Here is a 13,688-nt window from a genome sequence, read left to right as displayed (position 1 = left end):
GGTGTTCTCCTGAAGATAGAAAACAAGATGACTCTACTTGTGCTCACTAGTTAGCTCTGATAGTGTTGTGACACGCTCCCACCGTTGCTTTCTTATGTTACTACTCTTCTCTTAGACAAAGTTCTGTTTTCTTTGCGGTTACGCTGTGCAGTTCTCTTTGGTGGAGTCTGTATTTATTTGATGGTTGTACCTACTACATTTGTGTCATTCAGAATGTTACAATTTGTCTCTTTTCTTCCCAGTCATTGAAAAAAGTTGGCCAGGATTCCATCGTCCTGCTCATCTGTATCACCGTTTTTCTCTCCTACCTCCCGGAGGCTGGACAGTATTCCAGCTTCTTTCTGTACCTCAGACAGGTGAGCAGGACCCACATGAAAAATAAGTTGTAGGTGCATAATCAGCCAGTACTCTGACTAAGGGCACGAACGTGCCAGGAACGTGTCAGGTTCTGTTACTTATTGAGTGTTTACTCTTCTTTTTTTTCCCCCCCCTGAAGATTATGAAATTTTCACCAGAAAGTGTGGCTGCCTTCATTGCTGTTTTGGGAATTCTATCTATCGTTGCTCAGGTAGGTCAAAACTGAGATCGGTGACCTGCAGGTTGTGTTCGGTGACGATATATGGCTCTGATTAGTATCAGCGGTGCAGTTGCACTTTTACAATCCAGCACCATCAGAACGAGAAATATTACCATGATTTGTTCAGATAAACTTATCTAGGGCTTAAAATGTTTTCTGCCTCCAAGCGCAGTGTATTTAACCCCTTAGTTACTAAGCCAATTTTTACAATTCTGACCAGAGTTTGAAGTTATAAGTGTAAAACGTCTCAATGGATCCCACAGATTCTGAGGTTGTATTTTATTGACATATTATAATTCATGATTATGGTAAAATTTCTTTGACATAAATTTCATTTATTTATAGGAAAAACAAAATGGAAATTTGCTGAAGATTTTGCAATTTTCAAACTTTTAATTTTTGTGCCATTAAATCAGAGTTATGTCACACAAAATAGTTCATAAAGAACTGTCTACATCAGCACAATTTTGGAAACATTGTTTTTTTTTTCTGTTAGGACATTATAATGGTTAAAAGTTAACCAGCGATTTCTCATATTTCAACAAAATTTTCAAAACCATCTTTTTTAGGGACCACGTGACTTTGAGGGGTCTATATGACAGAAAGTACCTAAAAAGTGACGCCATGCTAAAACTGCACCCCTCTAGGTGCTGAAAACCACATTCAAGAAGTTTATTAACCCTTCAGGTGCTTCACAAGAGCTGAAGCAATGTGGAAGGAAAAAAATAACATTTAACCTTTTTTCACAAAAAATGTACTTTAGACCCAAACTTTTTTTTCATTATCCTAATGGTAACCATTTTCTTCCAGGAAGATGGCGCAGAGGGCCCGTTGATCGCGGACTGGCTCGGGGGACTCCACTTCTCTGATATGCTAGATCATATCCGGTTGAGAGAGATAAATTGTAAATCAGACTTTTTTTTGTGATTGCAGTTATTTGATGAATAACAGCGATCACGTGACAGGCCATCACGACCGGCCCTGATCATGTTCTCCAGCCACCGATGGCCTTGTCCTGAGTCCCCGGGGCCAGTCTGCTACTCCCGGTGTTTTGTTGTCTGAAGCATTGATGTCATGTTGACAGCACTTCAGCCGATCCCCGCCCTCGGCGGCTTGTGCCATCTACATTGGCAGAGCCTTTGAGCTCACTGTAGCTCCCAACAATAAACACTGAAATAGCAATGGAGACTCATCGCTGGCCCTGGTGATGATGAGAAAGGACTATGCCATCTGTTTTCTAGTGTATAAATATGCATGCTTCATCAGTCCCGTACGTGTCCTAGATCATTTTCTTTTGTTTTCTATTGCAGACCATTGTGTTAAGTCTACTCATGAGGTCAATTGGAAACAAGAACACAATTTTGCTGGGCCTTGGTTTTCAGATCTTGCAGTTGGCCTGGTATGGCTTTGGATCAGAACCTTGGTAAGGACATCATGTTTCAGTTGTGATGGAGTGAGCACTTGTTTTCCACTCTTTTGCAGGAAAGTCTTTCAGCGCTTGCTCGGCTCGGAGCTCACAATCTGTTAATGCAAATAATGCACATCCTGAAACTAGAGAAGGCAGCGAGGAGCTGATGACAAACAGGCTCCATTTACAGTTGTGCCTCAGGCAAAATGTGCTCATGGAGTCAGCTCATGTACTGCTGCCATCTCTGCCAGCTAGATTATTCGTGTGTGTGTGTGTGTGTGTGTGTGTATATTTAGTCTTGGTTTCACATATAAGGACATATTAAAAAAACATCTGGTCCTTTTAGGTCTTAAAATGTGATCATTTCAACCTTCTATGAACAACACGTGACAAATTACACCATTGATAGATGTAATACAGTACGGGTATTTATATTGGATATACAGTATTGTGCAGTAATTAAAGTCAGTTGTGGGGAAAAAAATGCTTTAAAGTTAGAAGCTTTCAAATATTATTGGTTTATTTGTGTGAATGAACAAAAATGACATTAAAATCTCATCAATATTCGGTGTGACCGCCCTTTATCTTTAAAACCGCATTCATTCTTCTAGATGCAATTGTACTCAGCAAGGAGGTTATTCCAAACATCTTGGCGAAGTAAACACAGATCTTCTGTTCAGATCTTGTGCAAATCTGTAAGTCCAGCCAGACTCCATGCTGTTGAGATCAGGGATCTGTGAGCCCAGATCATCACTTCTAGGACTCCTAGTTCGTCTTAACATTGAACATGGCTGTTGCTGGCTTTCTTTGGGGTCATTATTCTGCTGCAGAATTACATATGGGGCCAATCACACACCTCCCTGATGGTATTGCAGCAGAACAAGGACCCCAACCATGCAGCCAATGTCCTTAAGGACTACCTTCAGTGTAAAGACTAACAACTACAGAAAGTGACAATATGGTCCCCACAGCACTCTGATCTCAACATCAAGTCTGTTTGAGATCATGTAAAGAAATCAAAGGATTTGCATAGAAGATCTGTGATTACTTCTCCAAGATGCTTGCAATATCTTCCCTGCAGAGTTCCTTCAAAGACTGTGTGCAAGTGTACCTTAAGAATTGATGAGGTTTTGAATGCAAAGTTTATTCACCCCCGATATTGATTTCTATTCGGTTATGACCCGCACGAAGATAAGATTATTTACACCACAAACACAAGAGGTAATTGTATATATTCAACAAGCATGCTCCCTATCTTCTGCCGAGATCAGAGGAATGCCAAACTAATCTGTTTAATAGGAACTGTGGTGTTTTCAGAGGGAGTTTGTATTTATTGATTTATTTTTTACTGTAAATTGCGGTGAAAACTCTCTCACTTCTGACACTGTTCTCTCTGCCTTGTCACTTGCAGGATGATGTGGGCAGCGGGAGCTGTTGCTGCAATGTCCAGCATTACATTTCCTGCAGTCAGTGCTTTGGTGTCTCGGACAGCAGATGCCGACCAGCAAGGTAGGGGAACTGGAATAAGCTTCATACAGTCTGCAGATATATCTGTGATATTCTGTATTGGCTAGATTGTGGTGTTAATGTTGGAATAGCCTGGTTAATAATCATAGGTTGTTGATGCCTTCTGTTTTTAGATAATGTGTGCAAACTGTAAAGCACTGCAGAATATGTTAGCGCTATATAAAAATAAAATTATTATATGACTGAATGAATCATGAGCTCCATGATTAATGTGCTTGGATTAATATGTTGTCAGAACAGTCATAAGATACCCCATGACTTAAGCAGGCAACTATAGTGATAGTAACGCAAATGCAAACATTTGCAGAAATGAAAGTCCTGATTCATGTCACATCAGCTGGCATTCATAGGACTTGGCCGTCAAATAGAAAAATCTATAGCGATATGTGGGATTTTCCTTTTTTGGCATATAAGCCTGTTAAAGGGGCTGGCCAATACTTTGTTGATTGACCTATTTTTATGATGGGTCTTCCAAAACAAAGGTTGGTTTTAGATACCTGGCACCCGTAACGATCAGCTGTTATTAGCTACATCATTGTCTGGATGTAAGCGGAGAACGCGGAGGAACAGCCTAGCTCCATAGGTCAGTAGTCACACCTGGGTAATGTACACTGCTCCTATCTGCAGTATGTAGAAGCAGCCACTAAACCGGGTATGTGGCAGAGTAGTTTCACTCTGTTCACCATGTACATTCGGCCGCAGTCATGGCTGATAAGTTGATTGTTGGGTGTGCAAGGTGTCCTACCGTGACAATCTGATACTGATGACCTCCCCTAAGGGAGCAGTCAGACAGACCGAGGTTGAACCGCAATGTACAGACTGGCTGACTGCTCTCCCGAACAGAGCGTGACGACTGCATAGAGATCTATGCACCTGTCACACTAGCGTCAGGAGAGACACTGGCCAGTCCGATATTGGTCCAGTTTATACGGCTGTGTGACTTAGACTTAAAACAAGTCATCGATATGAAAGCAGCAGTCAATCCCTTTTAATGAGGATAAGGCAGAAAATAATCACATTTTTTCTTCTTTATTCAGGTGTTGTCCAGGGTATGATTACGGGAATACGTGGGTTATGTAACGGCCTTGGACCTGCACTCTATGGTTTCATATTTTACATTTTTCATGTGGAACTAAATGAAAACCCTATAGGAGAATCGGAGCCGAGAGACAAGGTGACCACATCACATTCACAACAGGTACTAATATTCATACATTCCCATAAATGAACATTCGGATTACTATATTGCACATATAGTTGGTAGTGATGAGCGAACGTGTTCAGTTAAGGCATTATTCAAGCATGCTCATGTGCTAAGAGTGTCTTCTTCGTGATAGAAAAATACGTTTGGGTCTCTGCTGCTGCATGTTTCGCAGCTGTTGCGCAGTCCCTGTATGTGCTGTGGCTGTCTGACAGCCACAGGGACTCAAACATATTATTTGAGCACGCCAAAGACACTCGGCACATGAGCATTCTCGGATAACACTTTATCCGAGCACGTTCGCTTATCACTAATAGTTACAGATCTTTCCTGATGCCATGTGATGGGGTATGGAATCGTTTAGTGTTTCATCTGTGATCTCACATTTACAGGTTTTGTATAATGAAAACATCCTCCACCTGGTCTTCTCATTTCACATTCAGTTATGAATGGGTTATTGGTAGAGCTGGTAGGAATCTTTTCGCATTACCCAATCCATTGGCCACAACGGTAATCTCTGGCCGTGAGAACCACCTCATATATGATGGCATCGGCTGCTCATTAGCTGGTCTGCCACAACATCCCAGCTTGGCTAATCACAAAAGCTGTGGAAGCTATTGGGTAAGACACAGTCCTCCCAGCTCCCATCCAGCAGCTACAGTGCCTTGCAAAAGTATTCGGCTCCCTGGAACTTTTCAACCTTTTCCCACATATCATGCTTCAGACATAAAGATACCAAATGTAAATGATTGGTGAAGAATCAACAACAAGTGGGACACCATTGTGAAGTTGAACGAAATTTATTGGTTATTTTAAATTTGTGGAAATTCAAAAACTGATAAGAGGGGCGTGCAATATTATTCGGCGAAATGATGAGGAATCCAGCTCAACGAGAGAGTGAAAAAAACCTTTTCTTTATTCACTTGGAAAATGTGTTCAGTTTAGGATAATTTAACACATTTTCCAAGTGAATAAAGAAAAGGTTTTTTTCACTATCTCGTTGAGCTGGATTCCTCATCATTTCTTTGATTCTTCTACGCCCTGACAACAGCGGTTCCGTGCTCCTAGTGTCCAAGGATGTTGATCATGGTGAGCTGGACTTTGTTTGATTTCGAATATTATTCGGCTCCTTTACTTTCAGTGCAGCAAACTCACTCCAGAAGTTCATTGTGGATCTCTGAATGATCCAACGTTGTCCTAAATGCCTAATGATGATAAATATAATCCACCTGTGTGTAATCAAGTCTCCGTATAAATGCACCTGCTCTGTGATAGTCTCAGGGTTCTGTTTGAAGCACAGAGAGCATCATGAAGACCAAGGAACACAACAGGCAGGTCCGTGATACTGTTGTGGAGAAGTTTAAAGCTGGATTTGGATACAAAATGATTTCCAAAACTTTAAACATCCCAAGGAACACTGTAAGTGATCATATTGAAGGAGTATCATACTACTGCAAATCTACCAAGACTCGGCCGTCCCTCTAAACTTTCATTTCAAACAAGGAGAAGACTGATCAGAGATGCAGACAAGAGGCCCATGATCACTCTGGATGAACTGCAGAGATCTACAGCTGAGGTGGGACAGTCTGTCCATAGGACAACAATCACTGCACAAATCTGGCCTTTATGGAAGAGTGGCAAGAAAAAAGCCATTTCTCAAAGATATCCATAAAAAGTGTTGTTTAAAGTTTGCAACAAGCCACCTAGGAGACACACCAAACATGTGGAAGCCAAAATCAAACTTTTTGGCACCAATGCCAAACGATATGTTTGGCTTAAAGGCAACACAGCTCATCACCCTGAACACACCATCCCCACTGTCAAACATGGTGGTGGCAGAACCATGGTTTGGGCCTGCTTTTCTTCAGCAGGAACAGGGAAGATGGTTAAAATTGATGGGAAGATGGATGGAGCTAAATACAGGACCATTCTTGAAGAAAACCTGTTGGAGTCTGCAAAAGACCTGAGACTGGGACGGAGATTTGTCTTCCAACAAGACAATGATCCCAAACATAAAGCAAAATCTGCAATGGAATGTCACAAATAAACATATCCAGCTGTTAGAATGGCCAAGTCAAAGTCCAGACCTCAATCCAACTGAGAATCTGTGGAAAGAGCTGAAAACTGCTGTTCACAAACAATCTCCATCAAACCTCACTGAGCTCGAGCTGTTTGCCAAGGAAGAATGGGCAAGAATTTCAGTCTCTCAATGTACAAAACTGGTAGACGTACCCCAAGCGACTTGCAGCTGTAATCACAGAAAAAGGTGGCGCAACAAAGTATTAAGTTAAAGGGGCCAAATAATATTGTACGCCCCACTTTTCAGTTTTTGAATTTCCACAAAAATTTAAAATAACCAACAAATTTCGTTCAACTTCACAATTGTGTTCTACTTGTTGATTCTTCACCAAAAATTTACAGTTGGTATCTTTGTTTGAAGCATGATACGTGGGAAAAGGTTGAAAAGTTCCAGGGGGATGAATACTTTCGCAAGACACTGTACAAATCTGTGTCATGGGCTATGGACAAAGGTATGTGTGAAACTATTCGCATAAGCAGTGACCCAGTTGTAATCAATGGAAGTGTCTCTCTGATTTTGCTATGAAAACGGTTTCCTGACACAAGGTCCCTTTCATATAATGCATGTGAAATTAGTTCGTTAATGGTATGTTCACCTGTGGCAGATTCTTAGCACAACTTTGTGTCACCATTGCTTTCATCTGAATGGGGTTTGCATTCATTTACCAGGTACAGAAGCAGCCCCATTTGTTTTTCATGAAACAAGTGCATAAGACTGGCCCTGTAATAAAAAATACAGCTTTATGGGCCAAACACAGGAGATGCTAAATAGTAGATAAATGTAATGGGGTGGGTCTGCCACTGGGACTCCACCAATCACAACAACAGGGGTCTCGCACTCTTTTTTTTTTTTTTTTTTTTTTTTTTTTTAGCTACTGTAAAGTACCTGTGAATCTAAGACATCATTTATTTAAAACCAGGCACTCCTGATTGTGGCATGTAATGATCCAGTTATGGGTTCTAGTGCCCCTTATTCTCTATGCTGATAGTCACTCGCTTTAGTACCGCTATCCTATCATTGTATGTGATTGCATTGATGGATTTTGTGGTGGTGGATGATTGTGACCTGATGACAATGTGTTTCCTTATCTTGTCTCTGTCATGCAGAATTCGATCATCCCCGGGCCCCCGTTTCTCTTTGGAGCGTGCTCTGTGCTTCTTGCTCTCCTTGTAGCCTTGTTTATTCCGGAACACACCAATCTGAACATGCGCAGCAGCAACTGGAAAAAGCATGGAGCAGGACACAGTCATCCCCACAGTCCTCCAGCACCTGGCGAGGGCAAAGAACCTCTCTTGCAGGACACAAATGTATGACAAATGCCTAAAAGACAACTTCTCCTGGCTTCTGCTGCTCATGTAGTTGCATTCCACTCAGTTGTGAGCTGAGGCACCTGCAGGACCAATAGGTAGGAAAGGTCAGAGGAAAGGTCCTCCACACAAAGGACCAAAATCTGGCCCCACATGACTATCCTGCATCCTCTATTCAAGCAGGGCCAAATCTCCAGCCTTTTCTACTGACAACCAGATTGCGAGGAAGTATGGATGTAAATCTATTCCATCTTCGCGTGCCAGATTGTTGCAACTGAAGAAAAAAAAATATCTGTATGTACAGATGTAAATGGTGCAGGTCGACGTAGAATAACAGCAGGTAAACCTGTTGACATGGCACTAGAGCTCCACAAGGATCTCCAGCCAAAACTGTTCTCCTGGGAACCATGTTTGACGTAGGGGCTAATAGCTGACCGAAGACTGGCAGGAGGGCAGACGGCCCGGGCGGGTCACATCACTGCTGGCGTTACAGCTATTAGCTTTTGATAGCACATGGTTCTTCAGTCACGTCATGTAACTTTGTGTTTTTCTCCAGCAATTTATTTTTTATTTTCTTTCTAAGCTAGCCAAAGTACATGCATTTTACTTTGCTTATTGAGTTTCCTTGACTTTTTTTTTTTGCTATCTATTTGATACCATTGCAAGCATTTATTTTCCTCCCCCAGCCTATTGTAAAGGTAGGTAATTAGCAAATCTTACATGTTTACAAAATGACACCACTTAAAGGTTAGAGTGGAGCTGGTATTACCAGTCTAGGAGCTCTGCTTGTCCTGGCACGGTTTGGGAATCTAATTAAATGTTTTGCTGTGTAAACCACTAAGCCTTAACTGAAGCCCGAGTGAACTTGTAAAAGCAGAAAACTGCTTGTGGCATGGCGGGCAGTAATGTGCACTCCTGGTTCAGCAGCCGATGGCACACCATGCTTACAAGTCAGCAGAAAGGCTATCACATTGCTGTATTGCCACGGGCGAGCGAGATATGGTTTGACTTCAGCAACTTACTCTGTGCTTCACCCTTTCTTATAGCAAATGGGGAAGAAATCACATTGCCAAATAAGAAATGTGGCTTGTGCCAATAGAAGGCATTCTAGAAAGATGGCGTTTTCTTCCAACATCACAATATTGGCTTTCAGCAATGCGGCTTCTCTAATTAAAAACCTACAAACAAGATATCCCGGCATCTAAATATAAAAAGTGCAAAAAATTATGACCTTGACTTTCATGCCTTTTTTTTTTTTTTTTTTTTTTTAAAGGTCTCCGTTGCACATGTTGCTAAGTCATTACTTATGACTTTAGATGTCCATGTTGCCTTTCTCTTTATTCACCTAGATTCACGGTCGTTTCGTGTAAAATAAAGTGAAAAATACAGGAAGACCTAACAATCAAGAGCATGATTTTTTTTATTTTTTTTGGAGAGGGTGCAGTCTGGTTAAATGCTAGGATACATTGTTTGGACATTCTAGAAACTGAAAGGAGCTTGTAATGAATCTGAGACTCCCTTCCTGTTTCCCCCCAGATACAATGGGATGGAAGCTCCCGCTATCCCGCCGCTCAGTCACTCTCTGGATTAAACATGCTCTGTTCTGGGGCAGTGAAAATGCAAGCTGGGGGGGAGGTTCACACAAGTGTATTTTTGGTCTGAGTGCTTAAAAAAAAAAAAAAAAAAAAAACCTAGAGCCTATAGTATTCAATTGGGCTTTTCAGATGATCTTGTTTTTGTTTTGTTTTTTTTTCTTGAGACCAAATCTGCATGTGAAAAAAAATAAATAATAATCTCGGCATGCTGTAGTTTCCTCCATGTGACGTCACTCGCTCATTTAATTAGGTCTATGGATGTAAGGAATAAAAAATTATCCCATATGGAGCCACCATACAGCATCTGTTTATTGTACAGATACATTGCAATTCTTTTACAGTTTCCGATGTAAATGATTTTGTAATTTACTAATAACTGGTGAGAAAAAAATGCCCCAGTTTTCTGAATGAAACGTTGCAAAAAAAATTTTATACGCTTGTGTGAACCCGGCCTAAAAGTGTTTGCAGTTACTCAGCAGGGTATATAGAGTCAAGCTAAGCAATACTAAAGGGCAACATTGAAAGCATTAGGGCTCATTCAGATGGAGGTCATGTTTCATCAAAGGTTTCTGGAGCTTCTCCTATCACAGTCTGTGAAGCTCAGACAGCACACAGAGTACATTCTGATTTTTGTGTTTTTCCCCCCACTGACCCATAGGTTTGCATTGGCAACTTAAATCTGACATTTGGATCCATGTCTGTCAAGTCTCCGTGCGCACTATTTTCCCCAAGGATATTAGACGTGTGGATCACCCTACAGACAGTCATAGGGCTGAGAGCTAGCCATGAAAAACACGGGTAGCATTCATTCGGATGTCAGTAATGAGCTCTTGGATGTGGATTCATTGCATGCAAGGGTTATTTCTGACAGTCTGCCATTAAAGCTACATTCACACTTCAAATTCTGTTCCATTTTTAAGACCTCTTACATTACTGATGTAGGCAGAAGCAGGAGGACCCCAGTGATTATTAAGGGGGTTTGCTTAGGTTCTATTATGTGTCCATTTTTAGAACAGAAATCAAGATGTTCTTGTTCCTTTCTAAAGACTGATCCATAACTGAACCCAGACAGACTCCATAATTTATGGGGCCGTCTGCACTACTGATGTAAACAGAAGCAAAGGCAAAAGGAGACTTCTCCACTTGTTTTGGACATTACATCAGTGTGCACTTGTTGTGTTTTTGCGTTTTTGTATTTCCAGGGCAGATTTGTCACAACCTGAAGCGTTTCCTGATGCCAGCAAAGTGAATGAGAACACTGAAGTCGGATGCTCATGTTACTAATTTGTGACTTGCTTATTTGGCGCAGGTTTACACCTGTAGCTTGTCAATTCTTTTATCATTTTTGCTGCAGATTTCACTCATACTAATGAGTGGGGAAAAATCTGTACCAAACACTTGATTTTGCTGCTGTATTTTTCTTAAGAGGTGCAGAAATTTCTGCAAATATTTTAACATGTTCACATCCCCTAAATCACACTTTCATTTTGAGAAACCGAAAAACCGAACATAGCTGTTTCTCCAAATGAAAGTGTGAACATAGCTTTATATTGCATCACTTTACTGATATGTGCCAACCCCGGAGCTGCTAAGAAGGCCACTTGAATTGAAAGCATTGTGATGGGTGGGGTTGTCCCTATGAGCAAAGGACAGGACCATGGGCAACAGTTGTGAATTTATGGATGAAGTATTAACTCTCCTGAAATTATAAAAAGTGGTTTCCGTGTATGTGCAGGACTATTCATGTGCTCACACACAACTTTTTAATGGCTTTGAGCCCCATTTAAATTGGATTTTATTTGTTCTTAAACTGAATTATTAATTCATCAAGACAGCGGTTTTATGCCAGTCTTGATTCATAGTCTACTAGAGTAAGATGTGGCCTCTTAATCAATGGGCTGAAGAACATTTCTACTATGATTTATACAAAAATTAAGTTATAGCCACACGGGGCTGTGATAGCTCACACCCCTTCAGAAAAACACACAAAGTACAACTTTGTAAAATGCTTAAGAACCAATTTGTACTGTTTGCAATGTATGTTGGAGGTGTTTTCCACAATAACCAGTGACGTCTTTTACCTATAAACTCCCATGTTAACGGAAACATGACATTGGGAAATCGGCTACTAGACTGGCCCCCCATGCTCCAGCGGTTGTAACCATTGTGTAATTAAACTATACGTTTTGTAGTTCTGCTATAGTTATAAAGTAAAACCTTGTCTCCATTTGTGTAAAGGTTACCCCCGACTCACCGGTCATTTTTTGAAAACTTGCCCATTCCCTCTGATCGGTCCAGTCTGGTGACACCAACGCAGGCGGCATAAAAACCCAGCACTTACACTTTTAGGGTCTGGGTGCAGAACGCCCCTGTAATGAGCAGTGAGCCGAGGTGGATATAGCTCAGTGTATTGTGCATGCTCTAAGACTTCTGCAACGACCTCTCCAGACTGGCGCAACAATGAAAGGGAATGGGCGTGTTTTCAGGATACTGTACCGCCCCAATGACTCGGGGTAACGGTCACACACACCGTTTAACTTTATAATTATAGCAAAACCCAAAAAAGGTATAGTTTAGCTCCAAACACCATTGTAATTATGTAACAGCCTGCAGGAACGTGGGGTCAGGTTCCCTTCAAAACTGGAAGGGGAAAAAAAAAAACACACTAGATACCTCTGTATAAAATAGTGCAGCAGGGTGTGCGATCCCATACAGCTGGAAATAAAGGAGGCTTACAGAGGTGAAGGACATTCTTTTCCCTGATGCAGATGAGCAGTAGGGGTTGTGAAGTTACTCAGCTATAAAAAAGGAACATTTACAGTTTTATTCTGCCTCCCGCTGTTCATTCTATACTGTACCACTAGGTGTTGGGTGTTTAACTCTTCAAAACTTGAATGTACAGCTCTGAGGTTGCAACCCGGCATAATGAGGCTGTACATTAACACTCACATGTGAGAAGCTGGTACGTCATCCATATGCCGCCACTCGCTCAGTTTAAGAGTAGACTTGGGGTGAGCTCCAAAAATAAATAAAAGCTTTATAACTGATGTGAATTTCTCTTCTAAAACGATCTATAATTTGTGTATATTTTTGCTTGGTTATTTAAAGTGCTTTCTTTGTACAGTACAAAGTGTTGTATAATTTAATAGAATCACTTTTTTGTTTGTTTTTTGCTTGGTACTTTGAACATTTCTCATTGGCTAAGATCTGAATGATGTACGTTTATTAATAAACCTGAATATTTTTATATTGAACTTTAATGGCTCTATCACTTTCTGAAAAACATGCACCTTCAGTAATCTACTTAGTACTATAATCTCTCTTCCTTTATTGCTTCTGCATTGTTACGTGTCACCATGATCTCTAGCTCCAGTCACAACAGCCTTATTTTATGCATTTTTAAAGGGGTGGTCCACTACCTATCTTTACATCCTAACCATTTTTAGTATGATCTTTTATTAAACTCCCTACATTCTCCCTATCTTGCCATTTCCTTCGTGTTTTGTTTTACTTCCTGTGATGTATCATTTGACCTCACTTCTTTGCAGCGTCTATCACCAATCCTGAAAAAGGATGTCATCACATGGCAGAGCTGTGATCACTTACCACAGCTGATGTCAGCACGGTCCCCTGATGACAAACTGGTTCGATAGAGATGACCAGACCACATCGTCACCTGCCATCATCAGTCACTGCGTCTAACACCTTAGTCTCTCCCTGAAATAAAGTCATCAGGGAGTGGTATAATGGACACCAGCACTGCCCCCTGATGATTCGATTGAGGGTGGTGCTAGAGTTTGTGGAGCATCGATGCTGTCACTTACCCTGCTTCTATCACCAATCTCAAACGAATAGTTATTAGGGGTCCGTGTTAGAAGCAATATAAAGGTACGGATGACTGACCTCATGGAGACCAAAACATCCAACACCACGGAGACACCATCACGTGTTTCTCAACGCAGTGATCCAGAACACTCCGAAACAGCTGTCTGT

The 13,688-nt window shown here is 41.2% G+C and overlaps 1 protein-coding gene across 1 annotated transcript in view; it reads left to right on the top strand.

Annotated features, from left to right (window-relative positions):
- The window catches only part of MFSD14A (major facilitator superfamily domain containing 14A), a 52,248-nt gene extending 39,299 nt beyond the window's left edge, over nt 1–12,949 (top strand). Inside the window, exons 8-13 of the mRNA XM_069737417.1 lie at nt 243–356; nt 497–568; nt 1,888–2,000; nt 3,397–3,494; nt 4,550–4,710; nt 7,900–12,949. Coding sequence (XP_069593518.1) covers nt 243–356; nt 497–568; nt 1,888–2,000; nt 3,397–3,494; nt 4,550–4,710; nt 7,900–8,106 — 765 coding nt within the window. The 3' untranslated portion in view covers nt 8,107–12,949. The remainder of the gene's footprint in view (nt 1–242; nt 357–496; nt 569–1,887; nt 2,001–3,396; nt 3,495–4,549; nt 4,711–7,899) is intronic.
- Nucleotides 12,950–13,688: the final 739 nt, after the last annotated feature.

Source organism: Ranitomeya imitator, chromosome 8, assembly GCF_032444005.1.
Source record: "Ranitomeya imitator isolate aRanImi1 chromosome 8, aRanImi1.pri, whole genome shotgun sequence".
NCBI lineage: Eukaryota > Metazoa > Chordata > Amphibia > Anura > Dendrobatidae > Ranitomeya > Ranitomeya imitator.
This window is presented reverse-complemented; position numbering and strand designations above follow the sequence as displayed.